General features: G+C 32.4%; 1 protein-coding gene across 1 annotated transcript; it reads right to left on the bottom strand.

The window, feature by feature from the left end:
• Positions 1-5,139: 5,139 nt before the first annotated feature.
• On the bottom strand, positions 5,140-6,388 carry LOC131001161 (uncharacterized). The gene has a single exon (XM_057927440.1). The coding sequence runs from the start codon at positions 5,753-5,755 to the stop codon at positions 5,381-5,383; it is 375 nt and encodes a 124-aa protein (XP_057783423.1). The 5' UTR covers positions 5,756-6,388; the 3' UTR covers positions 5,140-5,380.
• Between the last annotated feature and the right edge of the window lie 7,913 nt (positions 6,389-14,301).

Below are 14,301 nucleotides of genomic sequence, written 5' to 3'. Positions count from 1 at the left end.
AAATTTAAAAAAAAAATGCTCCCTTCAGGATTCGAACCCAGGTTCTATATTCATCCAACAAGATGATGCATCCACCGTAGATCTTGATGATCGAATGGCTGAAAATGGTTCTCCGTTCTTTTTTTATTTATGGTTCTTTCTTGAACCTCTCCCTATATATATATATATATATATATAGGGGCGCGCTCCAGTGAGACCCCCTATTTTTCGTGAAACACTAGGACAATGAATAAGACATATAATACTAATGAACAAAACTTATACCTAACGAACAAGATGTATATACTGGTGAAAAACAAAATTTAAAAATTTGTTAATGAATAAGACATATATACTGATGAACAAGACAGTATATGCTGATGAACAATGCAGTATATACTAATGAATAATAAAATTTAAAATATTTTGCTCCCTCCAGGATTCGAACCCTGCAAAAAAAATTCTCCCTCCAGATACAATATCAGTCATATGATTGATAAAATAAACGCACCAGATTGTACCCTAGATCTTACTATAATTAGAGGGTCTCATTGGAGCGAGGGCTACAGTAAAAATACTTCTTAAAATATAAATATAAACGTTTTTTAATGTACGAATTTTATCCAACAGGGTTACGAATTCATCCAACATGGTTACGAATTATGAAAAATAAATTTTTGCTACCTTTGGGATTCGAACCCAGGACCACGAATTCATCCAAAAGGGTTACGAATCAACCGTAGATCTTGATGATCTAAGGGCTGAAAATCATTTATATTTTATACACTTAAGAGTGTTTTTATTCTAGCCCTCCCCTATATATATATATATATATATATATATATATATATATATATATAGGGGGTGGTTATTCAATAAACCACCCTTATTTTAAGAATTACGAACTAGCAAAAATGCATGAATTTTATGTATAAAACGCATGAATAAACTATATAAAGGTATGAATTGCGAAAAATAATTTTTTGCTACCTTTGGGATTCGAACTCAGGACCATGAATTTATCCAACAAGGTCATGAATCAACCGTAGATCTTGATGATCTAAGGGCTGAAAATGATTCCTAATTTATATTTTAAGAAGCGTTCTTATTTTAGCCTTCCTATATATATATATATATATAGGGGCGCGCTCCAGTGAGACCCCCTATTTTTCGTGAAACACTAGGACAATGAATAAGACACATAATACTAATGAACAAAACGTATTCCTAACGAACAAGATGTATATACTGATGAAAAACAAAATTTAAAAAATTGTTAATGAATAAGACATATATACTGATGAACAAGACATATATTCTGATGAACAATGCAGTATATACTGATGAATAACAAAATTTAAAATATTATGCTCCCTCCAGGATTCGAACCCTGCGAAAAAAATTCTCCCTCCAGATACAATATCAGCCATAGGATTGATAAAATAAACGCACCAGATCGTGCCCTAAATCTCATTAAAATTAGGGGGTCTCATTGGAGCGGCCCCCTATATATATATATATATATATATATATATATATATATATATATATATATATATATATATATATATATAGGAATGGGATCATATAGATCCCAATGCTTATAATAGATCCCTAGATCCAAATCTTGACCACACATTTATGACATGTGGCGCATCAAGATGGTGACACGTGGCAAGGATTCCAAGGCAAAATCTGGAGGGGTAAAATTGGAATGTAATTTTCGGATTTAATAATTAAAAAAAATATATATTTTTTTAGATTTTCTCAAAATAGATATATTTTAGATGCATATAGTTTCACACAAAGATGCATAAAGTTTTCACATGAAATGCATAACTTTGAACAGAAAAATGCATTTAATTTTTCCAGTTTTGGTATTTTCACCACCCCACCCCATACCACCCCCCAATCCAGCCCACACCACCCCCCAACCCTCCCCATTACCACCCCCCAAAAATAGGCATGTTTCACATGCATATAAAATCAAACAAAAATGCATAAAGTTTTCACATAAAATGCATTAAACTATACAAAAAATGCATTTCATTTTAATAAATCTGGTAGTTTCGCCACCCCACCCCAGCCCCTGCCCCCTGCCTCCCCACCCCACCCACCCCCCCCAAAAATTTTTTTTTTTTTTTTTCAAAAACTGATTTTCTAATTGCTGGCCCACCCCCACCCCCCACCGACCCACCCCCCCACCCCCCCCCCCCCAAAATTTTTTTTTTTTTTTTCAAAAACTGATTTTCTAATTGCTGGCCCACCCCCACCCCCCACCGACCCACCCCCACCCTCACCCCCACCCCCCCACCCCCCCCCAAATTTTTTTTTATTTTTTTATTTTTTTAAAAACTGATTTTCAAAAAAAAAAAATTTTTTTTTGGGGGGGTGGGGGGTGGGTGGGTGGGGGGGTGGGGGGTGGGTGGGTGGGGGGTGGGTGGGTGGGGGGGGTCAGTGGTCAGAAAATCAGTTTTTGAGAAAATAAAAAAAAAAAAAATTTTTTTTTTTTTGGGGGGGGGTGGGGGGGTGGGTGGGTGGGGGGTGGGGTGGGGGTAGGGGTGGGTCAGTGGTCAGAAAATCAGTTTTTAAAAAAATAAAAAAAAATTTTTTTTTTTTTTTGGGGGGGGGGGGGGGTGGGTGGGGGGGTGGGGGGGTAGGGGGTGGGTGGGGGTGGGGTTCTGGGGTGGGGTGGGGTTCTGGGGTGTGGGGGGTGGGGTTGGGGTGGGGTGAAATCTTATGCATATTTATATGAAACTTTATGCATTTTTATATGAAAGTTCATGCATTCTCGTATGAAACTTTATGCGTCTAAAATATACCTATTTTGAGAAAATATAATTTTTTTTTTTTTTGAATTTCGAAAATTACATTCCAATTTTACCCCTCTCCAGATTTTGCCTTGAAATGCCTTGCCACGTGTCACCATCTTGATGCGCCACATGTCATAAATGTGTGGTCTAGATTTGGATCTACGGATCTATTATAAGCATAGGGATCCACCGGAACCCAACCCATATATATATATATATATATATATATATATAGGGTGCGGTTATAGTGAGAACCACACTTATCGTGAGAACATAAGAACCATTAAAATCAATGCATCTACTATATAAATTAATGCATTCGCTATTAAATTTAATGCATCCGAAAATAATAAATTTTTTGCTCCCTTCAGGATTCGAACCCAGGATCTGCATTCATCCACCAAGATGATGCATCCACCGTAGATCTTGATGATCGAATGGTTTAAAATGGTTCTCTGTTCTAATTTTATTTAGTGGTTCTTATTTGAACCTCTCCCTATATATATATATATATATATATATATATATATATATATATATATATATATATATATATATATAATATGAGGAGGTTAAAATAAGAAAACATTTTTAAAATATGAACGTGAGAATCATTTCAGTTCTTGGATTGTTAAGATTTAGGTGAATGTATTACTTTGATGGATGAATGCAGCCAGAGACGGAGCCAGAGGGGGCTAGAGCCCCCTCCCATTTTTTTTTTTTTTAAGTTTTAAAATATATATAGATATATGTTTATACCTATTATAAAATAATTTGTTTTATAAAAGAGTATTTGGTTATTATATTCTCTCATATATACTTAATTTAAGGATAATTTTGTTATTTAAAACTATATAATCTATGAAATATTGTTTGTTATTATTACTATTATACTTGTCTTTTAATAAAAAATGCGTAATATGTATGAAATGCTAAAAAAAATTATAATGTATTGAAACTAATTTGTAATATATATAAAATATATAATCTATGAACATGTTGTTTGTTATTATTATTATTATGCTTGCCTTTTAATAAAAAAATGTCTTAAATATACGGAATGTCCAAAAAAAAAATTGTGATATATTGAAACTATATAATCTATGAAAATATTGTTCGTTATTATTAGTATTATGCTCGTATTTTAATTAAAAAAATACTTTAAATATACAGAATGCCCAAAAAAAAATTCTCGGGAACCCCCGTACAGGTTCAGCCCTCCCCCCCCCCCCCCCCCGAACTTAATTCCTGGCTCCGTCCCTGAATGCAGCATTGAATCCCATGATTAGGGGCATTTTGTTTTTAGTGCAATTAATTTCACGACGTATGCAATCACATTATATGTTTAGTGTAGTATTCTCAATACTCACAATAAAGTTCAGTTTTTACATTAAACATATATAGAGTTAGGTTCAAATGACAAACTACATCTTTTCGTGAGAACTGAAAACCATGAATAAATATATAGAATACATGAACAAGAAATGATCTAATCTTATACACGCATTATATGTGTAGCAATTCACGATCGACTATCTATTATTTATGTATTTTATGTGTTTATTTATGATTAATTCGCAATTAATTCTCACCAAAAGATGTAGTTTTCACATGATCATTATATATATATATATATATATATAGGGAGAGGTTCAAGAAAGAACCATAAATAAAAGAAGACCGGAGAACCATTTTCAGCCATTCGATCATCAAGATCTACGGTGGATGCATCATCTTGTTGGATGAATGCAGATCCTGGGTTCGAATCCTGAAGGGAGCATTTTTTTTTTATTTTTTTAGTGCATTAATTTTAACAGCGAATGCATTAATTTTTACAGTTGATGCATTAGATTTGATGGTTCTCCCGTTCCCACAAATAATGTAGTTCTCTCTAGAACCAGACCCTATATATATATATATAATTGATGAAATCATCAGGCAAAGTTGAGTTGGTTTATGCTTTTTGACCAATTTAATAATACTACCTTTTAACCAAGTTGGCAAACTAATAACTTGAAAAAGATACGCTTAACGATGACTCATCTGGTTGAATGGATTATATATAGTTGAACTATCTTCAAGATTGGTAATAAATAAAGTTGTATATATTGTATAAATACATTTATATTCCTCGTATATAATTATGTACTAAAGCATATAGCATGATTCTCATAAACACCTTTCTGGTTTAAGTGGGAAGTTGACCTATCTTAATAATTCTAAAGTTTAATGCTTTTCATCATTTTCCTAAAATCTATTCAGAAAAAAAAAAAATTGCTGAAAAAAAAGAAAAAGAAAAAGCAATCCATATTTTGAAGCTTCTCATTACCATACATGAATTGTGAAGTAAAACAGAAAAATAATTAATGCCTTCATTTCTTTCATCTAAATTACAGCTAGAATCACTTTTCCTCCACAAAAAATTCCCATCATCATAAGAGGAAAAGGATTTCATTACATCACATAAAAATTAAAATAGCAAAATAAAAAAAAAATCTATTAAAACATTGAGAAGATGATGATGATCATCAAAGTTAATTAATTAACCTTATTACTTGGAAATTAGGACATATACATATAAAACAAAGCTAGTAAAATCCGACCTGCGACGTGCTTGATGATCTGGAATATGTCTTGGATGAAGAAGAAGAAGAAGAAGAAGAAGAAGAAGAAGAGGAGGAGGATGAAGTGAGATCGCTCCTCCGCCTGAGTATCTGCCTCATGCCGTCGGCGACGCGCACTGCCGGATTTGATTTATACTTGCGGCAAAAGGTGATGTGCGCCTTGACAGCCTCCTCCAATCCGAAGTGCGCCTTTCCTCTGCTAACCTCATCACTCACTGCTTCTGAGCACAGACCGCACAGCCATTTGCCTTGGAATCTCGATTTCACTGCCCTAATGTACTCCTCTGTGCAGTCTTCCTTGAGCCCACAGCACTCGCACTTTGCTGATTCGATCTCCATTCTTGTGTTCAGGCCTTCAATCCACACAGGATTTATAGTAACGGAAATCTGCCACTAATTTCTCCATCTTATAAGGGTTGTGGAATATGAGACACTGAGGGTGAGGGCCCCCCCTTTATTTTCTTTTTATATTTTGAAAAAGGGTCTCACTAATTCAATTCTTTAGCATTTTTTTGGCAGTTTGTAATTTTCCTGCCACTTACTTTCGGTTATTCACATATGCTTAGTAAAACATTCAAGACACAAATCAAGGTCATCATATTTTGATTTTTAATTATATTCTCACACTTTTAAATCTTTATTATGTGGCAACATTTTTGGCAATTGATGCACTATTTTGGATTATTTTTCTTCAACAATCTCACGAGGCTCAAATTTCGGCATTGAAAAATTCACATGGCATGCTGGATTTGATGTGGCCCCACTCCTATGAAGACATATATACTTGTATTTCCACTTCAAGTTCTTCTATGTGCCATGGACTTGGATTTTGAATATCGAAATTTGGGCTCCGTCATGTTACAAAAAAAAAAATATATTGAAATCATGTTGAGTATATATCAATTTATAAAATTTTAAAAAGCGTGGTAATGGTATCATTAAAAAAATTGTCAAAAAGCTTGTTGAAATTGAATAGGAAAATGATCGGTAACAAGGATGCATTATTTCTCTTGCATATAACTATATATATGTGTCCTGTCGTCCACTTGTTCTATGTCTTGATCCACAATTTGATGCTTAGAAACTACAAAGAATTTAATAGAGACAGCTACAAATGTTGGATGGCTGAAAATAACACAATACTTAAGTGTAATGTCTTGACATTCATAACAAAACTGCCTGCATTGATGATTCGCCAATTAAGGCAAGATTTATTCTGTAGATAAGTTGCTGCGATTTTGTGTTTGCTGTCACTCTATTCCTAGACGTACGTGGTCATATTTCTAACATGGGATATTTGACTATCATCACTCATAATTTGCCTCATCTTACGCCCCTCTCTTATTTCATTCTACTATATATAAAGGGTGGTTAATTAATCTTGATAAAAAAAAATGTATAACTTGTAAGGCTAATCTCTTGTTTATTTAGATGGATTGAGACTTTAGAATATATAAAGGCCTTAATTGTTTCAATCATTTGAGCTAGTTTTGCTTGATTTATATCCCTATAAAATGATGGGATTGGAAGAATCATAATCTTGAGGATAAAAAAAATACTCAATCATGCAAAATAAACGTCCCTGATATTATTATATATGAAACCAATTTTCTATATAGTGGTGTGTGTGATATTATAAGTTTGCATGCGTGTGATACTATGAAATGAGTACCAATCACTTACATGTTTAACGGGTTTGGACTATTGTGTAAATTATAAAATTTAACTAATTATAAAATATTTGATAAGCATATCAAATTAAAATTACGATAGGAACTTTAATTTGGTATTATATTTTATGTAAATATTAGATTTAAAATGTAAAAGGAGTATTTGTTTAAAGATTAAAACTTCAAAAAAAATCTCTCCTCTCTCCTCTTTTTTTTTGGATAAATCTATTTTCAATTCTTTTTTATTTTTATTTTCTTTTTCTTATATTTTTTTTACTTATTCATAATACCAATTTTTACTAATGTAATTTTTTTTCTTCTATATTTAGCTCAAAGATATTCTATTAAAACTATTATTTATATATAATCTTTAATATGATAATTCAGTTAATATATATCAATTTTCTATATAAAAAAAATATAAAAACGTTTTCCTTGCATTGCACGATTGTAAATATTATTTTCTTTTTCTTTTCTTTTTTGTAAATAAGAGTATTTGTAAGAGTTAAGTATAAATATATATAGTGAAGTCATTATTTTAAGAAAGAAAATGTTATACTTTTGACGAATTTAACGGGTGGAGTAATATAGATGTGTATTGAGTGATGGTTTTCCACGTTTGGTAGAGCTCACTTTTTGTTCTAAAAGATTTATTTACTGTTACTTTTATTTTTAAAATTCATTACACACTAAATTCTTTAAATGATTCGAATTTACGATCTACTAGTTGAAGGAGAATTATCTCACCAACCGAATTGTACTAATAAATAAAAATGTGGTTATAACAATAATGTAATTAGCTAACATGAAGTATTTTGCACTTTAATATGGTAAGTAATTGGGACATGATCCCCAAATTACCATCTACCAATTCAAATAATAGATTTAAAAATAAAAATAAAAATTGCAATTAGCCAAAATTACACATTATGGCCTAACATATTGGGTCGAGTTTAAAAAATGATCCACTTTTTAAAATACGTTAAAGAAAATCCCGACCTTTGGATAAATTGTAAATATGGCATAGGGAGAAAAATCTTGTTTTTGTAACTTCTAAAGCCACATCATCTTAATCATGAAATTTATTGTCTCATCATCCAACGCATGCATCATGTCTTTAAACTCATATTTTCCGATCTTAAATTTTTGTTTTCATAAATTTCAATTTGTGTGTGTGTGTGTGTGTGTGTGTGTGTGTGTGTGTGCATATTTTGTTATGTAAAGAGTGAGACCGATCTATGATACAAATGCCACATATATATAGCTAAATCTCCAGACTTCTCCAATCTCAATATTAGCTTTTCAAAAAACAGAAGAAAGATAAAAGATATATAGCTCATTAGGGATTCAAATCACTTATAACTAGCTGGACTCGACATCTCCTAGTTGACTCGAAAACATAATGACGGCAATCATTTGATTATAGCTAGTGAAGTTGCATGATTTTGAAGAGATTTGGTGAGAACATAATTAATCCGAATTCGATTGATTTTCTATACTAATTATTTATTTCTTATCTATCACGTAATCTTGATAACATAATTTCATCATCATGAAAATGACACATCAATAATTAAAGCATGATACTCGTAGATTTTCCACATTATATATAGTTTAGTGGTTGGTTTAGGGATACCTTTTCCACCCCAATTAATGATTCACTTATATTTTTGTTTTATAATGTTGACTTAATTGATTTGGCATCACACATTTTTCAAGAAGACGTCTAAATAAATGGGTAATACTCTCTCAAAATATGTTTAGATGGAAATATGCATGTACGTAGACGACGCAAATAAATTTGGAGTAGTTTGTTGTGGAATCATCATACAAAATTTAAATACATGAGAAAATTTAGATAGTATTTTTTCATACGAAATACACATTAATGCATGAACATAAATAATTTAAATTAAATATTATGTTCATGCATTACCGTATGTGAAATATAAATTATTTTCAGATTAAAGCTTGATGGAACCAAAGATTATAAGAATATTAATTTAGTTTGAAACCCTATATTTTGTAAGTTTTTCCACAAAGTTCACACAATAATGCGTGAACGTAATAGTTATAATTGAATGTAGTCTAATCAAATTAATTTGGAATTTATAATTGGTTGCTTTAACCTGAACCCTATATGTTACATGCATGCAAAAGAAAAGTACTCTAGTATTTTATTCGTCAAGACAAACATATACATGTCTTATCGTTATAACTATAATATGCATAAATCAAGTAGTCACTAAAGGTAATTAAGATAATAATTATAAAAAGGAAACCAACATATACCACTATTTATCAACAGTTAAAATATAATAAAAGAATGGATCGATTTCGTAGCTAGTGGACTTAAAATGACCGAGCTAGATTCCCGTTATCCAACAGTCTGAGATATGATTTAATTACTATATATACAGGAGGTTACGGTATAAACACTTCTTAACATATAAAATACGAATTATTTAAAATATATGAATTTTATTGTGTAAATATATAAATTGTGAAAAATAACTTTTTTGCTACATATGAGATTCAAACTCGATCGACACAATAAATTTATCCAACAAGGTGGTGAATCAATCGTAGATCTTGATGATCTAAGGGTTAAAAACAGTTCCTATTTTATATTTTAAGAAGTGTTTTTATTTTAGCCTACCCACACACACACACACACACATATATATATATATATATATATATATATATATATATATATATATATATATATATATATATAGGGAAGAGATCAATAAAGAATGCTAAATGTAGAAGGAAACAACGAAGACTGAATAACTCAATATATTTACTGAATAAATCACGCGAGCGCATGAACGAAAAATGTATGTGTTTATTCAGTAAAATAACTATTCGTGCGGTCGCGTGATTTATTCGGTAAATTTATTGACTTATTCAGAACGAAATATAGTTACTTCTTCATAGATCCCAACCCTATATATATATATATATATATATATATATATATATATATATATATATTATATCTCTCAATTTATTTTATTTGAGATGTCTAGATGTAAAGTAGCAGTAGTTCAAAGAATCATATGGAATGATCCATGTTTAATATAGTACTCCCTCCATCCAATTATTTATGACTTATAATTTTTGAAAAATTAGGAGAGAAAGATGTGTGCCCCACATAATGTATTTAAGAAAATTTTATTACTGTTATTTTGGCCAACTAAAGCGGTTTTCAATTTATCATTTACTCTCCTTCCCCTGAAATTAAAACCAAATGATGAAAATCTGCCTTAGAAGCATTAAATTGTCACAAAATATCATCGTTTGATTGCAACGTAATTGAGAGGTCCGCAGATTATGTGTAGTTGATGAGATGAAGAAAACCTAAATACTAGGTCTCTAAATTGTAGACCACATATGAAAAAGTGCAAAAATTGTCTTAGTCTCCAACAAATTGATTGTCAAGTGGGCAGCAGGCAATTCGAATGGCTACATAGAATTTGCCTGCCTCCTATTAGTGTTGATCTAACTTTCATTTGAAAATTTCAATATATAAGTAAAATTAGTACTCCATGTATTGTCATTATGTAGACAAGTGATAGTATTTTCAGATGTTTTTTTTAGAATTAGTACAGTATCTTCTACTGTATCTTTGGATGTAATGAGCGGCGACAGAAACATTTAAATGTTGTCAACTTGCGATTTTTTCAGCCAACTTTGGAGCTATCTTTATGCGATTTTTTTATGGATATACATGGTCACAAATCTTCAGATTTAATGAAGTCTAATTGGATCACAATTACAAAAGATAAAAATCATCTAAACATAGTCCTCATCGAGCTAAAACTCATGTTTCCATCTACAACTAGGAAATGATTAACTTGGGCTATCGCAATGTAGTTGAGAAAATGAGAATTCTTGTTCTTGCTAGGTGTTTTCCGAACTTGTTATAGTATGTAGTACAATCACCGGTACAGTACTTTTATTTGTTCTAGCAGAAGAGTATTTGTGAGTTATACACTTGAGTGTATATTGTAAATGAGTTATAAACTCTTATTTATTTGGTTTTTTTATATATAAATTTACATATTAAATGAAGAAATTAAAAGGCCGCACCACAGGGGACTTGAACCCAAGACCTTTGGCCTTAGGCATTAACCCCTTACCGCTTGGCCAACACACGCACACTATTTATTTGGTTCTTGTTTCTCAAGGGATTAAGTACGCTTTGAAGTTAGTCGTTGTCTAACTTTCAATTATTCATCGTTGGTGAGTTTGTGGGAAGATGTAGAGGCTATAATGGATAATTTTCTCTGAGCGAGGCCCTCCAGATGTAGGTTGTTTAATCGAAATGAGTTATCATTCTTTGTGTATTATCTTTCGTACTCATAGTGACTGTTACAATACATCTCACCGCATTTTTTATGAATTAGTCATTCTTTAGTATAATTTCCTAATTTTAATAAGGCCGGCAACAGATACGTGAGTGTACACAAGTTATTCATATCTTTTTTTTATTATTATTTTATCGGGTTAAATGCATGTAATATCATGAACTTTAGTCGAAATCCAAATTTAGCACGAACTTCAATTTGCCCAATTTATATGGCTAACTTTGCTCCGTGTTCAATTTTAACACCGATTTTTGACGTGACTTGCCGGCACACACTTCGATCCCATGTGTCATTGACGTGGCTCGTCGGCACAAGCTTCCGGCCAGCGAGCAAAAGCTGCGATTTACTCGCCAAACTTTCTCTCTCATCACTCTTTCTCTCTCTGCCGATCACTCTTCTTCCAACACCACCCCTTCCTCCTCCTGCCGCCGCTGCCAGACATCACAAGCGTGGCGCCGCTGCCTCACTTCTCCTCTGGCAGCCACCGCCGCATCTCCATCCGACCTCTGTCTCTCCCATCTCTAGGTTCGATATCCCTCTCTTTCTCTGGTTACGCCGCTACCTTCTTTCCCGGCGACAGCAGTCGCAAGCCCTGCCGCCGCGACTACCCAGTCCCCAAATCTCCCTCTTCTCTCTATAAAATCCTAGATCCCTAATTCATACCACACATCCTCTTGATTTTCAGCGACCACAACAGTACCCATGGCCGCCGCCGACCTTCTTCCCCAATTGGATTTTGGAGACGCCATGGAGTTTGGGGAGAATTGGCTGGGATGGGAGAATCTGAGAGAGGGGGTGAAGGGCTTGCTCGTCTCTCTCTCTATCTCTTCTCTTCTTCTCCGACCATGCTCGTTTCTCTCTCTTTATTCAGTGCTAAAATTGAACACAGAGTAAAGTTACACATTTAAATTGAACACGGAGTGAAGTTACACATTTAAATTGGACGTTTTTAAGTTACAAATTATGACGTGTCATTTGGAAGACACGTCATTGCCACGTGGTTCACGTCGTTGCCACGTGGTTCTGAAATTTCCGCCGGAAAATAAATCGGTGTTAAAATTGAACACGAAGCAAAGTTAGCCATATAAATTGGGCAAATTGAAGTTCGTGCTAAATTTAGATTTCGACCAAAGTTCATGATATTACATGCATTTAATCCTATTTTATCATATCTGTAAGAATTAATTGTATTTGGATGAAGGAGTTTGGACATGAAATCCCTCACTGTTTCCAATATGATTATTAAAAAAAGAAGTTCAAAAGATTTTAAATCCATCACATCAAATCACTTCTAAAAGAGCAATGTTTGAAACTTAAAGAGATTTGGGGAATAAAAGACCCACGACTTAATTCAGTATCTTTCTAAAAGATATGGTTTTGATTATTGTAATATTGGTACATCATGAATGTCGTAAAACATATATTCGACGACTCTATAAATATAATAACGCAACGTGCATTAATAAAATTAACGAAGCCAGAGAAAAAAGATTTTCAACATATAAGAACCAAACTAAAAAAATGGGATATCTCTTTACTAAAAAAAAAAGTGCACTGAATATCAAATAGGAGAGGATATATACGTAAATAACTAACAGAAAAAACAAATCGAAATTTAATTCTGAATGATCCTAATTCCTAATAACCCAAAGATAGAATCAACCCCCCCCCCCCCCCAAAAAAAAAGGGCATGATTTATAATATTAATTAAAAGGGTTAGTTAACAATCATTTCAACATTATTTTTAACACAAACTTGTACAAGTTCATTGATTCATAAAATATAGCTCTAGATGCATTGTTCAATTATTTCCACACATGGCTTCTTGTTTTGTTCCTCCATATCATAATCATATGAAACTATGAAATTTGTATTCAGATGTCGTTCACATGGGTTTCTCACATGCACAATATATTTATGTATTATATATATAACCACTTATTCCTTCATCTCAACCAATTTCCAAAATTTATTCATCCACATTGCAATAATCCAAACTCTTTTTTGCACTTTGATGAATTTCCAACGTACATATTAATATGTTTTGTCTAACTTAGTTGCTAGATTTGGTTTGTCTTTTGTTTGTGTGTATTTAAATAATTGTGCATAATTGCTATATGACCTATCACGAGTTATATAATTCAGTGTAATTATTGATATGTGTGCGGCGGTTAAGGTTTATATATAATGGCAATTATTGTGGCTATACGAGCAGAATGGGATTATAAGTGCACTAATAAGTTGAATCTTGAATGTGTTGATTCAATGCAATGATTAGTGTGCGAGTATTGACCTAGCATAGGTTATTAATGTTAAAGGCCTGAAGTCATGGATTCGAGTCCATCATGTTGAGATTTTTAATTTTTTTATTTTATTGTGTAATTTAATAAAAAAAAGGTAGCATCTTGAATATATATGTGGATACGACACGTATACCGCAAATTTTTTTGGCGCAAGTTATCTAAATATTCATTTTTTTTTTCAAAACAAATTAAATTTATGTGTAAAATGTAGCTAAAGTTAAACATGAGGCGTTTCTTCCAATTCGGGACTATTAAATTAACCTAAATTCTAACACCTACAAGGATGTAATGTTTGGGTTCATAATATTTTTATAGGTTAAGTATTAAATAAGCCCCTTATATAGAGGCATTTATAACATATAAATCTCTATAGTCGAAGTTGGTCCAACTAAACCCCCAAACTATTTAATTTCTTACAATCATGCCCTCCGCCCTAATGACGACTAAACGGCCGTTTGTTTTATTATTATTATTTTTAATTTTTATTATCGGTAGGTCCCACTTCTTTCTTCTTCACCAAGCTCGCCGGAAACATG

The sequence above is a fragment of the Salvia miltiorrhiza genome, chromosome 8 (assembly GCF_028751815.1).
Source record: "Salvia miltiorrhiza cultivar Shanhuang (shh) chromosome 8, IMPLAD_Smil_shh, whole genome shotgun sequence".
Lineage (NCBI taxonomy): Eukaryota > Viridiplantae > Streptophyta > Magnoliopsida > Lamiales > Lamiaceae > Salvia > Salvia miltiorrhiza.
This window is presented reverse-complemented; position numbering and strand designations above follow the sequence as displayed.

Bases quoted from the DNA above. Each gene is read 5' to 3' on its own strand.
- LOC131001161 (XM_057927440.1), bottom strand. From the start codon at position 5,755: ATGGAGATCGAATCAGCAAAGTGCGAGTGCTGTGGGCTCAAGGAAGAC.